The 15,489-nt window shown below is 45.1% G+C and overlaps 1 protein-coding gene across 1 annotated transcript in view; it reads right to left on the reverse strand.

The window, feature by feature from the left end:
• WWC3 (WWC family member 3) overlaps positions 1-3,999 on the reverse strand; it is a 117,015-nt gene extending 113,016 nt beyond the window's left edge. The window contains exon 1 of the mRNA XM_075263648.1: positions 3,339-3,999. Coding sequence (XP_075119749.1) covers positions 3,339-3,562 — 224 coding nt within the window. The 5' untranslated portion in view covers positions 3,563-3,999. The remainder of the gene's footprint in view (positions 1-3,338) is intronic.
• Positions 4,000-15,489: the final 11,490 nt, after the last annotated feature.

A 15,489-nucleotide genomic window follows, 5' to 3' on the forward strand; every position in this document is an offset into this window, starting at 1 on the left:
CCCTAAACGTTTGATGACCTATTCTTTGGAAAGGGCATCAAACAAAGACTGACTGGGGCTGACACCTGGGACCACTAAAGATCAGCTTTGGTCCTGCTTCCGTTTCACAGGCAATGTGAGGTCACGTTCATTGGTCACATGGTCTATTTTCATTTCAGTACCACTTAAGTGAATGGTGCTGAGCTGCCATACTACGCACAACCGCTATACAATGTATGGTGAAGGCTTGGTTTTTAGTGAGGAGTCCACATCGTTCATCCAAACAATGCGTTCAAATAGCTGATCGTTTGAGGATCCAAGTATTGGACCTCGCCAATCTTCAATTGACCTATCCAAAGGACAGGTCATCAGTCTTAAGCCCAGAAAATCTTTGTAACTAGGAACAAGCACCTGTTTACAGCACAAAACTGTATGATAATGTGAAATCCCACAAGATAAAGAGCAGATGGCTGCGCAGGAGAAAACAATTAGAAGATTCCTCAAGTACAAATATATTAAATTATTGGGTCGGATTTATCATGCTTTGTCTGCCAGTTTTCTGATGTACAGTGCATAAAAAGTTGCAATTTTTTTGACGCAAACCGCAGGTCTGCGCAAACCAAAAAAAATGCAACTTATTTAAAGTTGCATGGCGTTCACCATTTTTTTAACGGCTTGCAAATTTACAATCATTTATTCCAGAAATTTGGTGTGAACTCTGGCTATGAGCTGGCCTACATTTCCTGCGGTGGAGGTTGCACATCGTCATATATGAGGGACACCCTCAGTGGCCCCGGGGCTATGAAGACTTGGCGTGAGTGATGCCATGATTACGTAATGTTTTATATACTTGATAAATCACCACCTATTAGATTCCACTCATGTCAGGGCAATGAAAAGATGTATTATTGAGATGTATATGACTGCAATGTTAACAAAAAATGGAGACAATGTTTTACTATGTGACCCACATGGCCTTAAAAAAGGAACGCCAATGAAAGTCATCCAGGACACTCTTTTGGTCTCTGTCGGCTGAATAAAAGTTTGGCACATGAACCGATTTCTCAGAGTATACACCAATGATGTTCACCTATTGTGTAGCCTAAAGGATTTTTACTGCACTTTCTGGCCCTGAAATAATCAAAATGATCCTCTCAATAATGACTCCAACTCAACGTCTCATGGCTTCTGGTAATATACTGTATACCAGGGCTTTGGAGTTGATACGCCATATCTCCGACTCTGATTCCTCAATTTTTCCCACTCCTGCTCCGCCGCCTTCCTATACGGCTGACAGCATTCCTGTAGCATACACTGGTATGTGCAAGACCTATACTGATACGTATATGGCTGCCTCAGCAACAGCGGCCTCGCTCTGCTGTCCAGGCCACAGGGAGGAGGCATAAACGGTAGCAACTCTGAAGGTACACTTTAAGGCGACATGCACGTAAGCATGTACGTGTCGCCGGGACTGTGATTAAACGGCATGGACGCCACCTGAATAATATCCATGTGCAGCCTGTCCATCCACAGACCTAGTGAGCAAGGGCCGCAAATAGATTCTGTCCTCAGTCCTGCTCACTACCCCATGGTCCCCATACCCCAAATGAATGAGTCAGTGTGCTATCCAAGACCAAAAAAAACACAGCTACAATACTGACCATGTACATGGTGGTGCACACGAGGCCTAAGAACACCAAATACAATATCCCACCCATCCCTATCAAAGTATGACGGCGCTAAATGACAACCAAATACAAAAGTACAGCATTCAATGTCTACTGTAGGCCACAAAGGGCTTCATATATCAAAACTAAGATGGCTTTTGTTGCCTATAGCAAATAAACAGCGTCCTTGTCCCATCGAGAGTTTCAGAGCAAATTACAGAGTGAAAGCTGAACCAGGTGGTTGCAATAGACAAGTCCCCGCTCCTCTTCTTTTGGTACACGAGGCCCATTGTACTGAGGACGGTTCCCATCAGTTATTGGGTTTTTTTCACTAGCCAATCACAAACCATGTTGGATTTTCCTGATGTGGTTTTGAAAATAAAAAGCTGAATTCTGATTGGTTTCTGCAAGCCCCCGACCTCACATACACAACTGTAATCTATAGAGACTATTGTATACCACATCATAGACTTTTTACGGAAGTCACACACTTTGACCTGTACCATAATTTATGACCCATCCTGACACAACAGGGAATAGAAACGTACTGTAAAGGATAAAGAAGAACCCAGCACTGACAGACTCCCCTATAGCACTGACAGATTCCCATATAGCACTGACAGACTCCCCTATAGTCATCAATAAATCTACATCCGTGCAGGAGACCATTGCCCCATAACCAGCATCTCCAACAACATCTTCACATAGTTTAGAAATACTTGGAATCTATAAGTCATTGTGCGCGTAGAACATGACGTCCTGACCATAAGGTTACACTGTGGTTAGGTTACGACAATGATTCAGAGATTAAAGGGATTGTCCCGAACTGCAACAAAATGAGCTGCTTTCTTTCCATACACAATGCTAGTCTCATCCATGGCTTGGCTTACATGGAGAGGACTCTCAATACTAGAGAAACCGTGAAACTCGGTCGCGTAAATGCGGGGTAACAATTTACCTCTCCAAACATGGTACTGTGGCCGGAGGGAGGATTGTTACAATATGATTGTTTCCAACTTTCCCTTTCGACTATAACATTTACACCTTGTCCTTTGCATCTAGATATCATTGTTAAAGGGGAACCCGCCATGTTGTACGTAGAGTCTGATTATACGGCAGGAGGACCTCTATCACTGGAGTGTCAGGGTGCACATCTATGTTGTATAATCCATTCTCCTGGTTTGTCATAGGACCAGAAAAAAAACTAATTAAGCCCCATCTTTTTTGCCCAGCAATGTAACAGATACCGGACAAAACTTATCATAGTGTGAACATGGCCTAACTTGTATTTTATTCATTTCAATTGAACTGGTTCTGTCTCAGGAGTCCAGTGAGCGGGTCAGTCAATGATTGACTGCCTTCCCTCTATAAGATTAGTCCCGCCCACTGGACTCCTAAGCCTTGGACAAGTAGATTTCTAAGAATAAAATGCAAACTATGCTATATATACGGTATAACATACCGCCTGCAGACCAGATCTTCGTTTAACATGACAGGTTTCCTAGGATCATAACATATACAAAGAACTACGAAAGAATTGCAACAATTCCCATGGCCGGGTACCTAATACATGTTAGTCTACTGTATGTCTGCCCTCCCCCTCCCATAGGATGCCAAAAAGTAAGATTAACATGGCCTAGCGCAGCAGCCTGACGGTCACAGCAGTGGGTACATGGATTTGGGGGCTGTTACCTGTCTCTTGGGTCTATCCATGAGGTCTGTCTGGTGTTGTGATCGATATAAAATACCCTGCCATCGTAGTCTCTTGCCTCTTCCCAGCCAGCGGGTAGAGGCAGCTCTGAGCTCTCCCTCATGCCGGGCAGTGGGCACTGAGTTGGGCATTGCTGCTGTTGATGGTGATGCTGCTGCTGTGACTGCTGTTGCCTTCTCCTCCTGCCACCACTCAGCCAGGGCATGGCAGGAGCAGTCACCCAGCTCTTCTCTTCCTCTGCTTGCTAATCCCTCTTTCCTCCTGCCGTCCCGGGACTTCTTGTCTTCACTGCTTGCTGCTTACAGAGCCCTGAGCCGAAGATTTGCAGAGAGCCAAAGTCTCTTTTGTCCCATCTTAAGTGTGCTCATCCTAGTCAAGCCAAGTACAAGAACATAAATACACAGAAAGCAGCTTCTTAGTCTTGCTCCTTGTTCCTGGGTTCTCCACAGTGCCCAGGCTCAGCACTTATCTTGCCGGGATCCTCCTCAGCTTTGTCTTTGGTTTTCCTAGGATTGTGCCAAGTCAGTTCTTGCAGACATCTGAGAGGTAGAATAATTCATTTCTAGTCCGGCCAAGTGGCCCAAGTGAGCTCAGAGCTCAGGTTCTTGTTCATCCATGTCTGCTCCTCTCACAGTCGCCTCATTCCTCACAGCCCCGAGCAGCCACCTCCCCTTGTTTCTGGTTCCCTCCCTCAGCTTCCTGAGCTGTGTTTCCAGTCTCAAAGCTCCAATTTTAGCTAAAGTAATGCAGGCACCATGGAGCAGGGCTCAGGCCATCCCAGCATGGACTGAGAGGCTTGTGCTGCTGCTGCCAGTCATGTTTCTAATAAACTGCAATTCACACACAGCCACACATTCAGCTAAGAGTTATACAAGCTCACACGTGTTATAAAGGATGTTCATGAATGCCAGGAAACCCCAAGTGCATGCAGCACACTGAGGAAAACAACTGCGCCTCTCCAAATTCTGACAAGCCGAAACTTTTCACTTCTCTTTTTTGCTAATTCGGTTCTATGTCATTCATCCCAGACAACATTTTGAACTTGTTTTCCCAAATTAGGGGGCATTCACACGACCACCGCTGACTTTGTGTTCGTGCAAAAAAATTCAGATTCGTGCATATGCAGATTCATATGAATGGATTTTAAAGCTGACCACCAGCAAGCCGTCCCCTGTCCAGTTTCCCGGGGTTTAGGACGGAAACCCCGGGACGGACAGCAGCAGTAGTGTGAACGCCACCTAAGACTTCATGCACACGACCCCACGTTGCGAAAAGCTACTTTTTTGTTGCAGATTTTTTGTTTGTTTTTTGATTCAAAGGCAGCAGGGTCGGACTGGCCCACCCGGGAACCAGTGAATCCCCCGGTGGGCCCCGAGCCCTGAGTGAAAGTTTTCATTTTACCAATGCAGATGCATTGGTCGGGGCCCGATCGGCACCTGACCAAAGCATTTGCCTCAACACACAGGGGCCCCCATTAGCTGATGCTGAAGCTGTGCATATCGGAAGACAGCATGTGCAGCTTCAGCATCAGCTAATGGCCGCTTCCTTCACTTACCTGCAGCAGCTACGGCTGCTTTCCTATGAGGTCTCGTCCCTGCTGCCCGCACTTCCTCCCTCTCTCCCCCCTCCCCCTCACAGTGAGTCCTCTTACATCATAGCGTGTGGGGAAGACAGGAGCCGTCTGCTGCAATGGTTTACTACTGCTGGAATATGAGAGTAAATTCTTTTGGTAAAATATGTATGTTTAATATATATGTACATTTGTGTAAAGTATATTTCTTGTATACTGTGTGAGTACTGTATGTTTGTATACAGGTATGTGTGAGTATATACAGTATGCTATAATAATGTGTATGTATATATGTGTGTATATATAGTATTCATACAAGTATATATATGACTTATATATGGTATATGAATGTATATGTGCTATAATATTGTATATGTGTGAGTATATATGGTATATGTATAAGGCCTGGTTCACATCTGCATTCAGTGATCTGTTCGGGGAGTCCTCATGGGAACCCCCTCCCTCCTCCCCGAACGGATTACCAAACGCATTAGCAAGCGAGTGTGCAGTGAAAGTACGCGGACCCCATAGACCAGTGGTTCTCAACCTTTCTAATGCCGTGACTCCACAATACAGTTCCTCATATTGCGGTGACCCCATTCAGTCTGGAATGTGCGTCCATAATGGTGTGCATTCCAGCTGAATAGTGTTGCTGCAGACAGTAGCATGGCTTCTGAGTGGCTAAAGTACATTATATGTCCCCTCTCCATCTCTGCCCCTAGTTTCATGTCCCCCCCATCTCTGCTCCCAGTTTCATGTCCCCCCATCTCTGCCCCCAGTGTCATGCCGTACCCCCCCTTCATCTGCTCACAGTTTCATGTCCCCCCATCTCTTCCCCCAGTTTCATGTCCCCATCTGTTCCCCAGTTTCATGTTCCCCCATCTCTGCCCAGAACTTCATGTCCCTCCATCTCTGCCCCCAGTGTCATGCCATCCCCCCCTTCATCTGCCCAGAGTTTTATGTCCCTCCATCCCTGCCCCCAGTGTCATGCCATCCCCCCCTTCGTCTGCCCAGTTTTATGTCCCTCCATCTCTGCCCCCAGTGTCATGCCGTTCCCCCCCCTTCATCTGTCCCAGTGTCATGCCATCCCCCCCCTTCATCTGCCCCCAGTGTCATGCCGTCCCCCCTTCATCTGACCCTTCAGTATATTCCACCTTAATGTTTAAAACAAATAAAAACTCTTTATACTCACCTTTCAACGCTCCCCCGCCGCTCTCTATGCAGTCTCGCTTACTCACATAGTTGTAGGCGCGATGTGTCGTCATCACATCGCGGCTACACATACAGAAGCCGTAGCACAGCGTTAAAGCAGGAGCTGGCTGTGACAGCTCCTGCTTTAATCGCCTGTGTGTTCAACTCATCGGCGTCCTCCAGGCGCCGATAAGTTGAAACCGGGACATACCTCCCACCGACCGGGACGGTTGGGAGGTATGCTTTAGGCGACCCCTGTGTTTTGGTCGTTTGACCCCCGCCGGGGTCACGACCCACAGGTTAAGAACCGCTGCCATAGACTATAATGGGGTCCGTGTGCTTCCCGCGCGGTGTCCACACGAGTCATGTGGACAGGAAAGTAGATCATGAAGTACTTTTCTGTCCGCATGTTCTATGCGGACACCGCACGGAAAGCACACGGACCCCATTATAGTCTATGTGTGCTTTCACTGCACACCGCTTGCTAATGCATTCAGTAGTCTGTTCGGGGGGTCCCCATGCGGACTCCCCGAATGGATTACTGAACGCAGATGTGAACCAGGCCTGAGTGTGTAGGTATATAGTGAGTGAAATCCCATCCACACATTGCAGAAAAACACACACGGCGGACACACTGCAATTTCCAAAACTGTTGCGGTTTTGGAAATCGCAGCGTCACTTATACCTACAGAAACAACTGCAGTTTCCCTATAGGTATAAGGCTAAATTCAGGTTCTGGACCAAAAATCGGGTAGCCGCGACTGAATGCCGGTGCACTGCATCGGCATCCAGACACGCACTCTGCTCCAGGCTTCACTTCACATGGCTTCACTTCTGGAAATCCTGTATGCAATTATTTCGACTATATCATTGTCTGAAGGACACAAATACATTTGAAATACATGGTAGAGCAGGAAGCTGTGGGCTTCCTGCTCTATCATTCTGTAAGTGCATGCCACTTTAGTCCTGTCCCAGGACCAACAGACAAGATGTCTGCTCCCCGGCACAGACAAGTGCAATGCTATGACTTCATGAGACACAAATATCCTGTCAAAGTGATGGTGGCGACTCTGTGGGGAGAGCATATTTATAAGAGGCATAGAGAATATAAGGGGTCACTATGGTTATGGGGAGAGACCATTTATGTAGGAGGGAATAAAGAATATAAGGGTTATTATTTATAGAAGAGGACATTGGAGGCATTATAACTATAAGGGTGAGATCATTTATATAAGGGGGTTGATCAGTGGGGGTAAGTGTCCATTATTGGTGTTCTCTTGTTTCTGCTTTCTGAGCATGCGCAAAAAGAAAATGGATCGCAATAATGGACAGTGTAACGGATAATGTTAAAAGATAACGGACACTTGACATCTATTATAAGTCTGTTATTTTGAAGGGGCAAAAAAATCTTTCATGTATTATGTCTGCTTAGAAAAACGGACATGTGACGGATTTGGTGAAAATAGACACTAATGGACAACAGGTCAAGTCCCATTGAAATCAATGGGATTTTTGATGGATTTATGACAGATCTATTAGTGTCCACTGTTAACATTCTATAACGGATGCTAGCAATGGACACCTAAGAGCCCCCTAAGCCTCTATTCACATGAATGTTGATCGCAGCTGTGTGATGGCTGTTTTGCTTAATGCCTATCACTATGGTGTGAATAAGGAGGCCTTATTTAGTTGGTATTGACCATTTTTTTTTATCTTATCACTTTTTTGTTTAGGGTACCTGCACATAGTGTAGATTACACACAGATTTACTGTACTAAAACCAATTCATGTAAATGAGGCTATTTTTTGACGGACTATTTTATCAGACCCCACAAGCCATGACTGGTGCAGGGAATGAGTGACTTATGAAGAGGCTTCAGCATTGTAAAAAACTGCATTAAAATGCCAAAAAAAAAGAAAGAAACAGTCTGAAATGTGCCTGCAGATTTATTCTTGGATTTGTTGTACATTTTGTTGATAATTGTATAACTCTTATTGACATACTGTAGATGAAGTCCACACTGCCATGCTGTCTCATACATCAATTTTCACACTAAAAAAACTTCATCGTTTACATGAAATTAAGAATTTTGACAAATCTGCACAGTAAATCTGTGTGGGATCTACACTGTGTGCATGTATGTACCCTAAACAAACACATGATAAGATTAAAAAAAAGGAGCCAATACCAACTAAATAAGGCCTCCTTATTCACACCATAGTGAAAAACGGATGTATGATGGATATTTGGTACCGCCGTCACACAGCCATTTTTAAAATCACAAATGTCTTCGGGTCTTTTCTGTTCTGTTTATCACGACCATAAAAAAACTGACATGCTTTATCTTTGTATGTTCTGACAGACATAAATATAGTATATGATATGGTAACATAGATATAGCTATAGGAATAGACCCATAGATATTCATGGGTTTTTAAACAGTGGTGTGACAGTCATTCGAAAAACAGCCATCACATGGTCATTATTCGCAGTTATTTGAAAAAGCCACTTCAATGGGAACCTTTCATCACCTCCACCATCTCCAGTTCACACCCCTTGTCTGCAAAAAAGTCGAACATCGTTTTTTTTGATGATTGTGGCCCCCTCAGGATCGCAACGTGACTCCATTCATGAGTGAAGAAGTCACGGAGCAACACAGCAATCTTTGGTTGTGCAATGGGAGTTGCAGCCAAAGTCAATGAGTGGCCCGAGCCTTACTGAACTTAATTGTAGACTGATAGCATACAGAATGTTACAGCATTTCACAAGTTTGAGGTGAAGAGCAACACTCCTGTTCCCAAAAATGTTGCTCCCACTTGCCCTCCAGACTTAGGCCTTTGGCTGCTTTCAGGGATGATGGGGACCAAAGGAGCAAAAGCTCCTCTATATATAATGAGGCCTTGCCCTGGCATAACCCAAATGTCACGGCGCAGTCAACTCAGGTTCCTACCATGGGACATGGTCATATAACTCTCGCCATAGTACACTGTCTACCATAAGTATTTAGACACTCAGTAAAGTTCTGCAGAGGTGGAGTTATGATCTGGGGGTGTTTCTTCTGGTATGGACTGTGGGACCCTTGTTCCCAGTGCATGGTAAACTCAACGCTGACGCCTATTGCACTATTTTAGATAACAGTGTGCTTCCTACATTATGGCGGTTCTATGGGTCGGACCAATGTTACTTCCAGGATGACAACGCCAGCTGTCATGTAGTGAGGTCTACCATGGCTTGGTACATTGGCAATCAGGTTAACCGACTGGACTGGCCTGCACAAAGCCCAAACTTGAACCGTATCGAGCGCCTCTGGGACGATTTGGATCGCCAAACTAAGGGGTGCAGCAGCTGACCAAAATCAGTGAAAGAACTTACCTGTCTTCTCCAAGCCGAATGGAATGAAATACCAATAGCCGTCATACTTGTGGAACAGTAGAACACAGAAGAGAGACAACGAGTGCTCTGAGTGTAGTATATACGTAACACTTTTTAAAGAGATAATGATAATAGACAAAGAGACCAGTTGGCCTCTCACCTGAAAGGGTTGTGAAATGTCACAACCCCTATATTCGCTTTTTAGTTGGAAATCCAGGTGGGAGTGGCAGCAAGAACCAACAAAACCCCGAGTACCCGGAGGAGGGAAATGTAGACACTAAGAACCAAAGATTCGTGTTGGAACAGAAGTCTGCACTCACTGGTGGATCTTAATAACGATGTGGAGACCGGATGTTCCGATACAAAAGCAGGTTTATTGTGAAACAGTAAAACAGCACGACGCGTTTCGGGCCACTGCAAGTCCTTTCTCAAATGCAAGAAATGCTAAAAGAAAACATATATAGATAAAAATCAATATGAGTATATCCTCTAAAAAGGGATGCATCAAGCCCAAATATCTTATTAGAGAGTTTTTACAATGAGATGCCCCGGAGGGTTGAGTCTATAATTGTCGCTCATGCCACTCGGACCACAGGTATCCAAATACTTATTGGTAGAGAGTGTATAATACCTAGGTGCAACTAAATCTCCTCAGTCATACCTAAGAAAAAGACATATCACATAGTGCAAGACAATAACACAGCACCACCAAACAGCATGGCATATCAGTCAGTAACATGAGCATAATGCTGAGTATAACTTGCTATACAGGGTAGGAACATCAATGGCCACCATCCTAACGCTGCCAACTAGAGAGATGGCTTTCACCAGCATAAAGAAGCACCAAATTTACTATCTAGAATCAGCCTCTGTGATAATCCAGGCACTTTTTTTTTTAGATTGTCTAGTCTAAATTTGCACTGTCTAAATTTTAGACAGGATTAGTAAATCTGTCCTAATGTGTACCGTAAATGTTCCCTTAGAAGCAAGCTAAACTGCAAAATGTTTGCACCCTGTAATAATAGTATGTGCAAAAATAATCTACCTTCAAATAATGGAAAAGTGAATAATCCACATCTGTCAAATGAAAACATACTTGTGAGGACGATCTGACAGTTCTCCTGACATGTCTGTTTTCGATATGCTTGTCCCTATGTAATAACAATGGTGAAACAGCTTTTCTTAAAATTAATGGGATTCTACCATTAAACTACTTTTTTTTCTAATTACCACGTCGGAATAGCCTTAAGAAAGGTTATTCGTCTCCTACCTTTAGACGTGGTCTCCGCCGCGCCGTTCCGTAGAAATACCAGTTTTAACCTGTATGCGAATGAGCTCTCCGCAGCAATGAGGGCGGGCCCCAGCGCTGAAAGGCCGATGAGCGCATCCCCATTGCTGTCCGAGAGCTCTTTCCTGCGGCGCCTCCTTCTTCTACAGCAACTCCGCCTCTTCTGGCTTCTCTTGCTCTTGTATTTCTATACAGGAGCATAGAGAGGCCACCCCAAATGTCACCCCCCTGACATTATTAAGGACTTGAAAAGAAAAGAAATCCTGTTCGATCTTTGTGAACTAATGTAGGATGGAAAGGCTAGAATGGCTGTGAAAAGCTTATAACTGATATTAAGGAGAAAAATAGGTCTGAATCATGATCGCTTTGTGGCTTTGGTATAACTGTTTGTGGGCTGGTTTGGGTATAACTGTATGTCCCATAGTGGTCCCTGCACACAGTATTATCCCCCATAGTGGCCCCTGCACACAGTATTATCCCCAATAGTGGCCTCTGCACACAGTATTATCCCCCATAGTGGCCCCTGCACACAGTATTATGCCCCATAGTGGCCCCTGCACACAATATTATCCCCAATAGTGGCCCCTGCACACAGTATTATCCCCCATAGTGGCCCCTGCACACAGTATTATCCCCCATAGTGGCCCCTGCATACAGTATTATCCCCAATAGTGGCCTCTGCACACAGTATTATCCCCCATAGTGGCCCCTGCACACAGTATTATCCCCCATAGTGGCCCCTGCACACAGTATTATGTCCCATAGTGGTCCCTGCACACAGTATTATCCCCCATAGTGGCCCCTGCACACAGTATTATCCCGCATAGTAGCCCCTGCAGACAGTATTATCTCCCATAGTAGCCCCTGCACACAGTATTATCCCCCATAGTGGCCCATGCACACAGTATTGTCCCCCATAGTGGCCCATGCACACAGTATTATCCCCCATAGTGGCCCCTGCACACAGTATTATTCCCCCATAGTGGCCCCTCCACACAGTATTATCCCCCATAGTGGCTCCTGCACACAGTATTATGTCCCATAGTGGCCCCTGCACACAGTATTATGTCCCATAGTGGCCCCTGCACACAGACTTGTACCCCATAGTGGCCCCTGCACACAGAATTATGTCCCATAGTGGCCCCTGCACACAGTATTATGTCCCATAGTGGTCCCTGCACACAGTATTATCCCCCATAGTGGCACCTGCACATAGTATTATCCCCCATAGTAGCCCCTGCACACAGTATTATCCCCCATAGTGGCCCATGCACACAGTATTATCCCCATTAGTGGCCCCTGCACACAGTATTATCCCCCATAGTGGCCCCTGCACACAGTATTATGTCCCATAGTGGTCCCTGCACACAGTATTATCCCCCATAGTGGCACCTGCACATAGTATTATCCCCCATAGTAGCCCCTGCACACAGTATTATCCCCCATAGTGGCCCCTGCACACAGTATTATCCCCCATAGTGGCCCCTGCACACAGTATTATGTCCCATAGTGGTCCCTGCACACAGTATTATCCCCCATAGTGGCCCCTGCACACAGTATTATCCCGCATAGTAGCCCCTGCAGACAGTATTATCTCCCATAGTAGCCCCTGCACACAGTATTATCCCCCATAGTGGCCCATGCACACAGTATTGTCCCCCATAGTGGCCCATGCACACAGTATTATCCCCCATAGTGGCCCCTGCACACAGTATTATTCCCCCATAGTGGCCCCTCCACACAGTATTATCCCCCATAGTGGCTCCTGCACACAGTATTATGTCCCATAGTGGCCCCTGCACACAGTATTATGTCCCATAGTGGCCCCTGCACACAGACTTGTACCCCATAGTGGCCCCTGCACACAGAATTATGTCCCATAGTGGCCCCTGCACACAGTATTATGTCCCATAGTGGTCCCTGCACACAGTATTATCCCCCATAGTGGCACCTGCACATAGTATTATCCCCCATAGTAGCCCCTGCACACAGTATTATCCCCCATAGTGGCCCATGCACACAGTATTATCCCCATTAGTGGCCCCTGCACACAGTATTATCCCCCATAGTGGCCCCTCCACACAGTATTATCCCCCATAGTGGCCCCTGCACACAGTATTATCCCCTATAGTAGCCCCTGCACACAGTATTATCCCCCATAGTGGCTCCTGCACACAGTATTATCCCCCATAGTGCCCCCTGCACACAGTATTATGTCCCACTGTGGACACCCATAAGCAATTATTATACTCTGGAGTCTTTTCAGACCCCAGAGTATAATAATCGGAGACCCAGGGGGAGAAAAACATAAAAAAAACTCTGTTACTCGCCTATCTCCGTCTCCTACGCTGTCGGCCTCCGAAGTAGTCGATCTTCAATGACGTCAGACGTTACATGACCTGGGACGCAGGCCGGGGTCATGAGACGTCAGACGACTAGGCCGAAGTCTGCACGGATCGTGGAGAGGTAAGTAACAGTGTTTTTTATGTTTCTTACCTCTTCCGGTCCGCCAATCATTATACTGGGGGTCCGAAAATACCCCCGAGTATAATGATAGCAGCGGTAGCGGCTGTCACCGGGCCCCTAATGTCCCAGGCCCTGTGGCAGCTGCCTCTGCTGCTATGGTGGTAGTTACGCCACTGACCCCAGCTTATCATCTCTTCCCCTATCTTATGCCATCTACAGGAGACAAATCTGCTTGTGCTATTCGAACTGTGACAACCAAAAAATATTTAGAAGAAATCCTCAAACTTATAGTGGCAGAACATTTAGCATTAAATATACTGACATACTCTGCAATGTATAACTTATTCATTTTCTAACTATTTTGGTGACATACCGTACTAAATATAATATATAATAAATTCTAAATATACAATATAATAAATATAATAAACTTGAACACTAGACAAAGAGGATAAAAAGTTTTTTTTTCCCCCCACAAACTGTTAATTCCTAGAAGGTCAGTTCTCCAGGAGGAAGAAATATTAGAAATGAGAAATAAAGTAAGTTAAAGGAAATTCCTTCCTCCACCCCTTCAATTCCTGCAGCATAATTGTTAAAGAACTGTAAGAAAGCTGTGCTTGTACATCCTGTTGCAGGGTCGAAGGAGGAGGAGGAAGGGGGTGTTCTTGAATGCCTGCTAAGAATCTGCCCTTTCACATCATGAAACAGGGACCAGGAAACTAGCTTCACTCTGGATACTTCAGTGACTTAGGAAAAAAAATCTATCAAAAGGAAAACAGTTTCAAAAACAATTTCAGACCCCTATAGAGCGCAGACGTCTATGGAGGGAGATAGCCACAGACGAATGTGGAATATTTTACTAATTCATTAAAATAGCATCAGTGGTCATATCATTCTCTATGGGATATAACTTATGTGGAGTTAGACGATTTATCAGGGAGACCACTACGAATGCGGTCAAATGTTTCTTATGTGTTGCCTCAGTGACCCCATAATAGTGAAGACAGACATATATATTTTCTTGCAGCTCTGCCTTCTCATACAGCTAACCTCCTCCCTCCATTCGGTGCTAGATTGTATATTACAGGGCTGTGGATTCTGGATTCCAAATCAAAATATTATGGGTGGGAATTTATTAAGCTGTCATTTCATGTATGAGCTAGTTCACACGGAGTTCTGCGTGTATGCATTCTGTTGCGGCTGCCACAAAGGGATGCCGGTGCATTGCACCGGCATCCCGTCACGGCATTCCGCTCCAGATTAGGCCCAAATTAATGAACCTAGTCTGGAGGGTGGTATCGCTAGGCGGACGGCCGCGGCTAAATCAACCTCGAAATCCGCCTGAAGAAAAAGCTCGCTTTTTTTCTATGGGAGGCGGTTTTTTGAGCAGGATTATGACGTGGATTCCGCGTCAAAATCCTGACCATTTTTGCCCCGTCTGAACTAGCCCTAACATATAATATGACTGATGTTTGCACAAAAATGTCCAACTTTTTACAATTCTCAGCCTCTTGCCACTTTTCCTGAATGTGTTTGGCTATGGGTGAGGCTTAGTAGGAGGGGGCATGACCTTCAGAAATTAGTCAAATTTTCTATAATTTATACCAGAAACTGGCATAAGTTATAACTGAAATCTACACCAGTTGTACCTTGGATAGAAGTGACTTTTTGGTGCAGGGAGATGTGCATGCGTCTTAATAAATTATGCGCATCCTACTCCACCAAGCAAGGGGATCAAGAACAAAATGTTGGTTTGTCTGTACATTCACATTACAAAGTACAGAAAAGTTAAAAAGTTATGAGTTTTGGATGGTGGGGAAAAAAACCCATAAAATCGTAAAGCTCTGGCGAGAAAAGGTTAATAGCAATGGTTTAAGGCTTACAAATCCCTATGTAGTTCACTAATAAGCAGCAGTTGAAGTGAAAACTTCTATCCCTAGAAACAAACAAATGTTGCCAAAAAACATAATGAACTTGTACAAATAACCGCAATAGTCTAATAATAAGCAGTGAATCCAACAGGTCTACTATAGTAAAATGCTGTGCCGCAGACAGGCATACCTCTCAACTTTCAAAGGACAGAAAGAGGGACAAAATATGAGGGCGCGCATAGTGCACCGCAACAAGTTTAGCTCCACCCACTTCTAAATTGATCCTGCCCATTCCAATCCATTTCTCTTTGTGTTCCCCACACAGTATAATGGTCCTACAGTCACCCTAAGGGCTCGTTCACATCAGCGTTGT

The sequence above is a fragment of the Leptodactylus fuscus genome, chromosome 2, assembly GCF_031893055.1.
Source record: "Leptodactylus fuscus isolate aLepFus1 chromosome 2, aLepFus1.hap2, whole genome shotgun sequence".
Classification (NCBI taxonomy): domain Eukaryota; kingdom Metazoa; phylum Chordata; class Amphibia; order Anura; family Leptodactylidae; genus Leptodactylus; species Leptodactylus fuscus.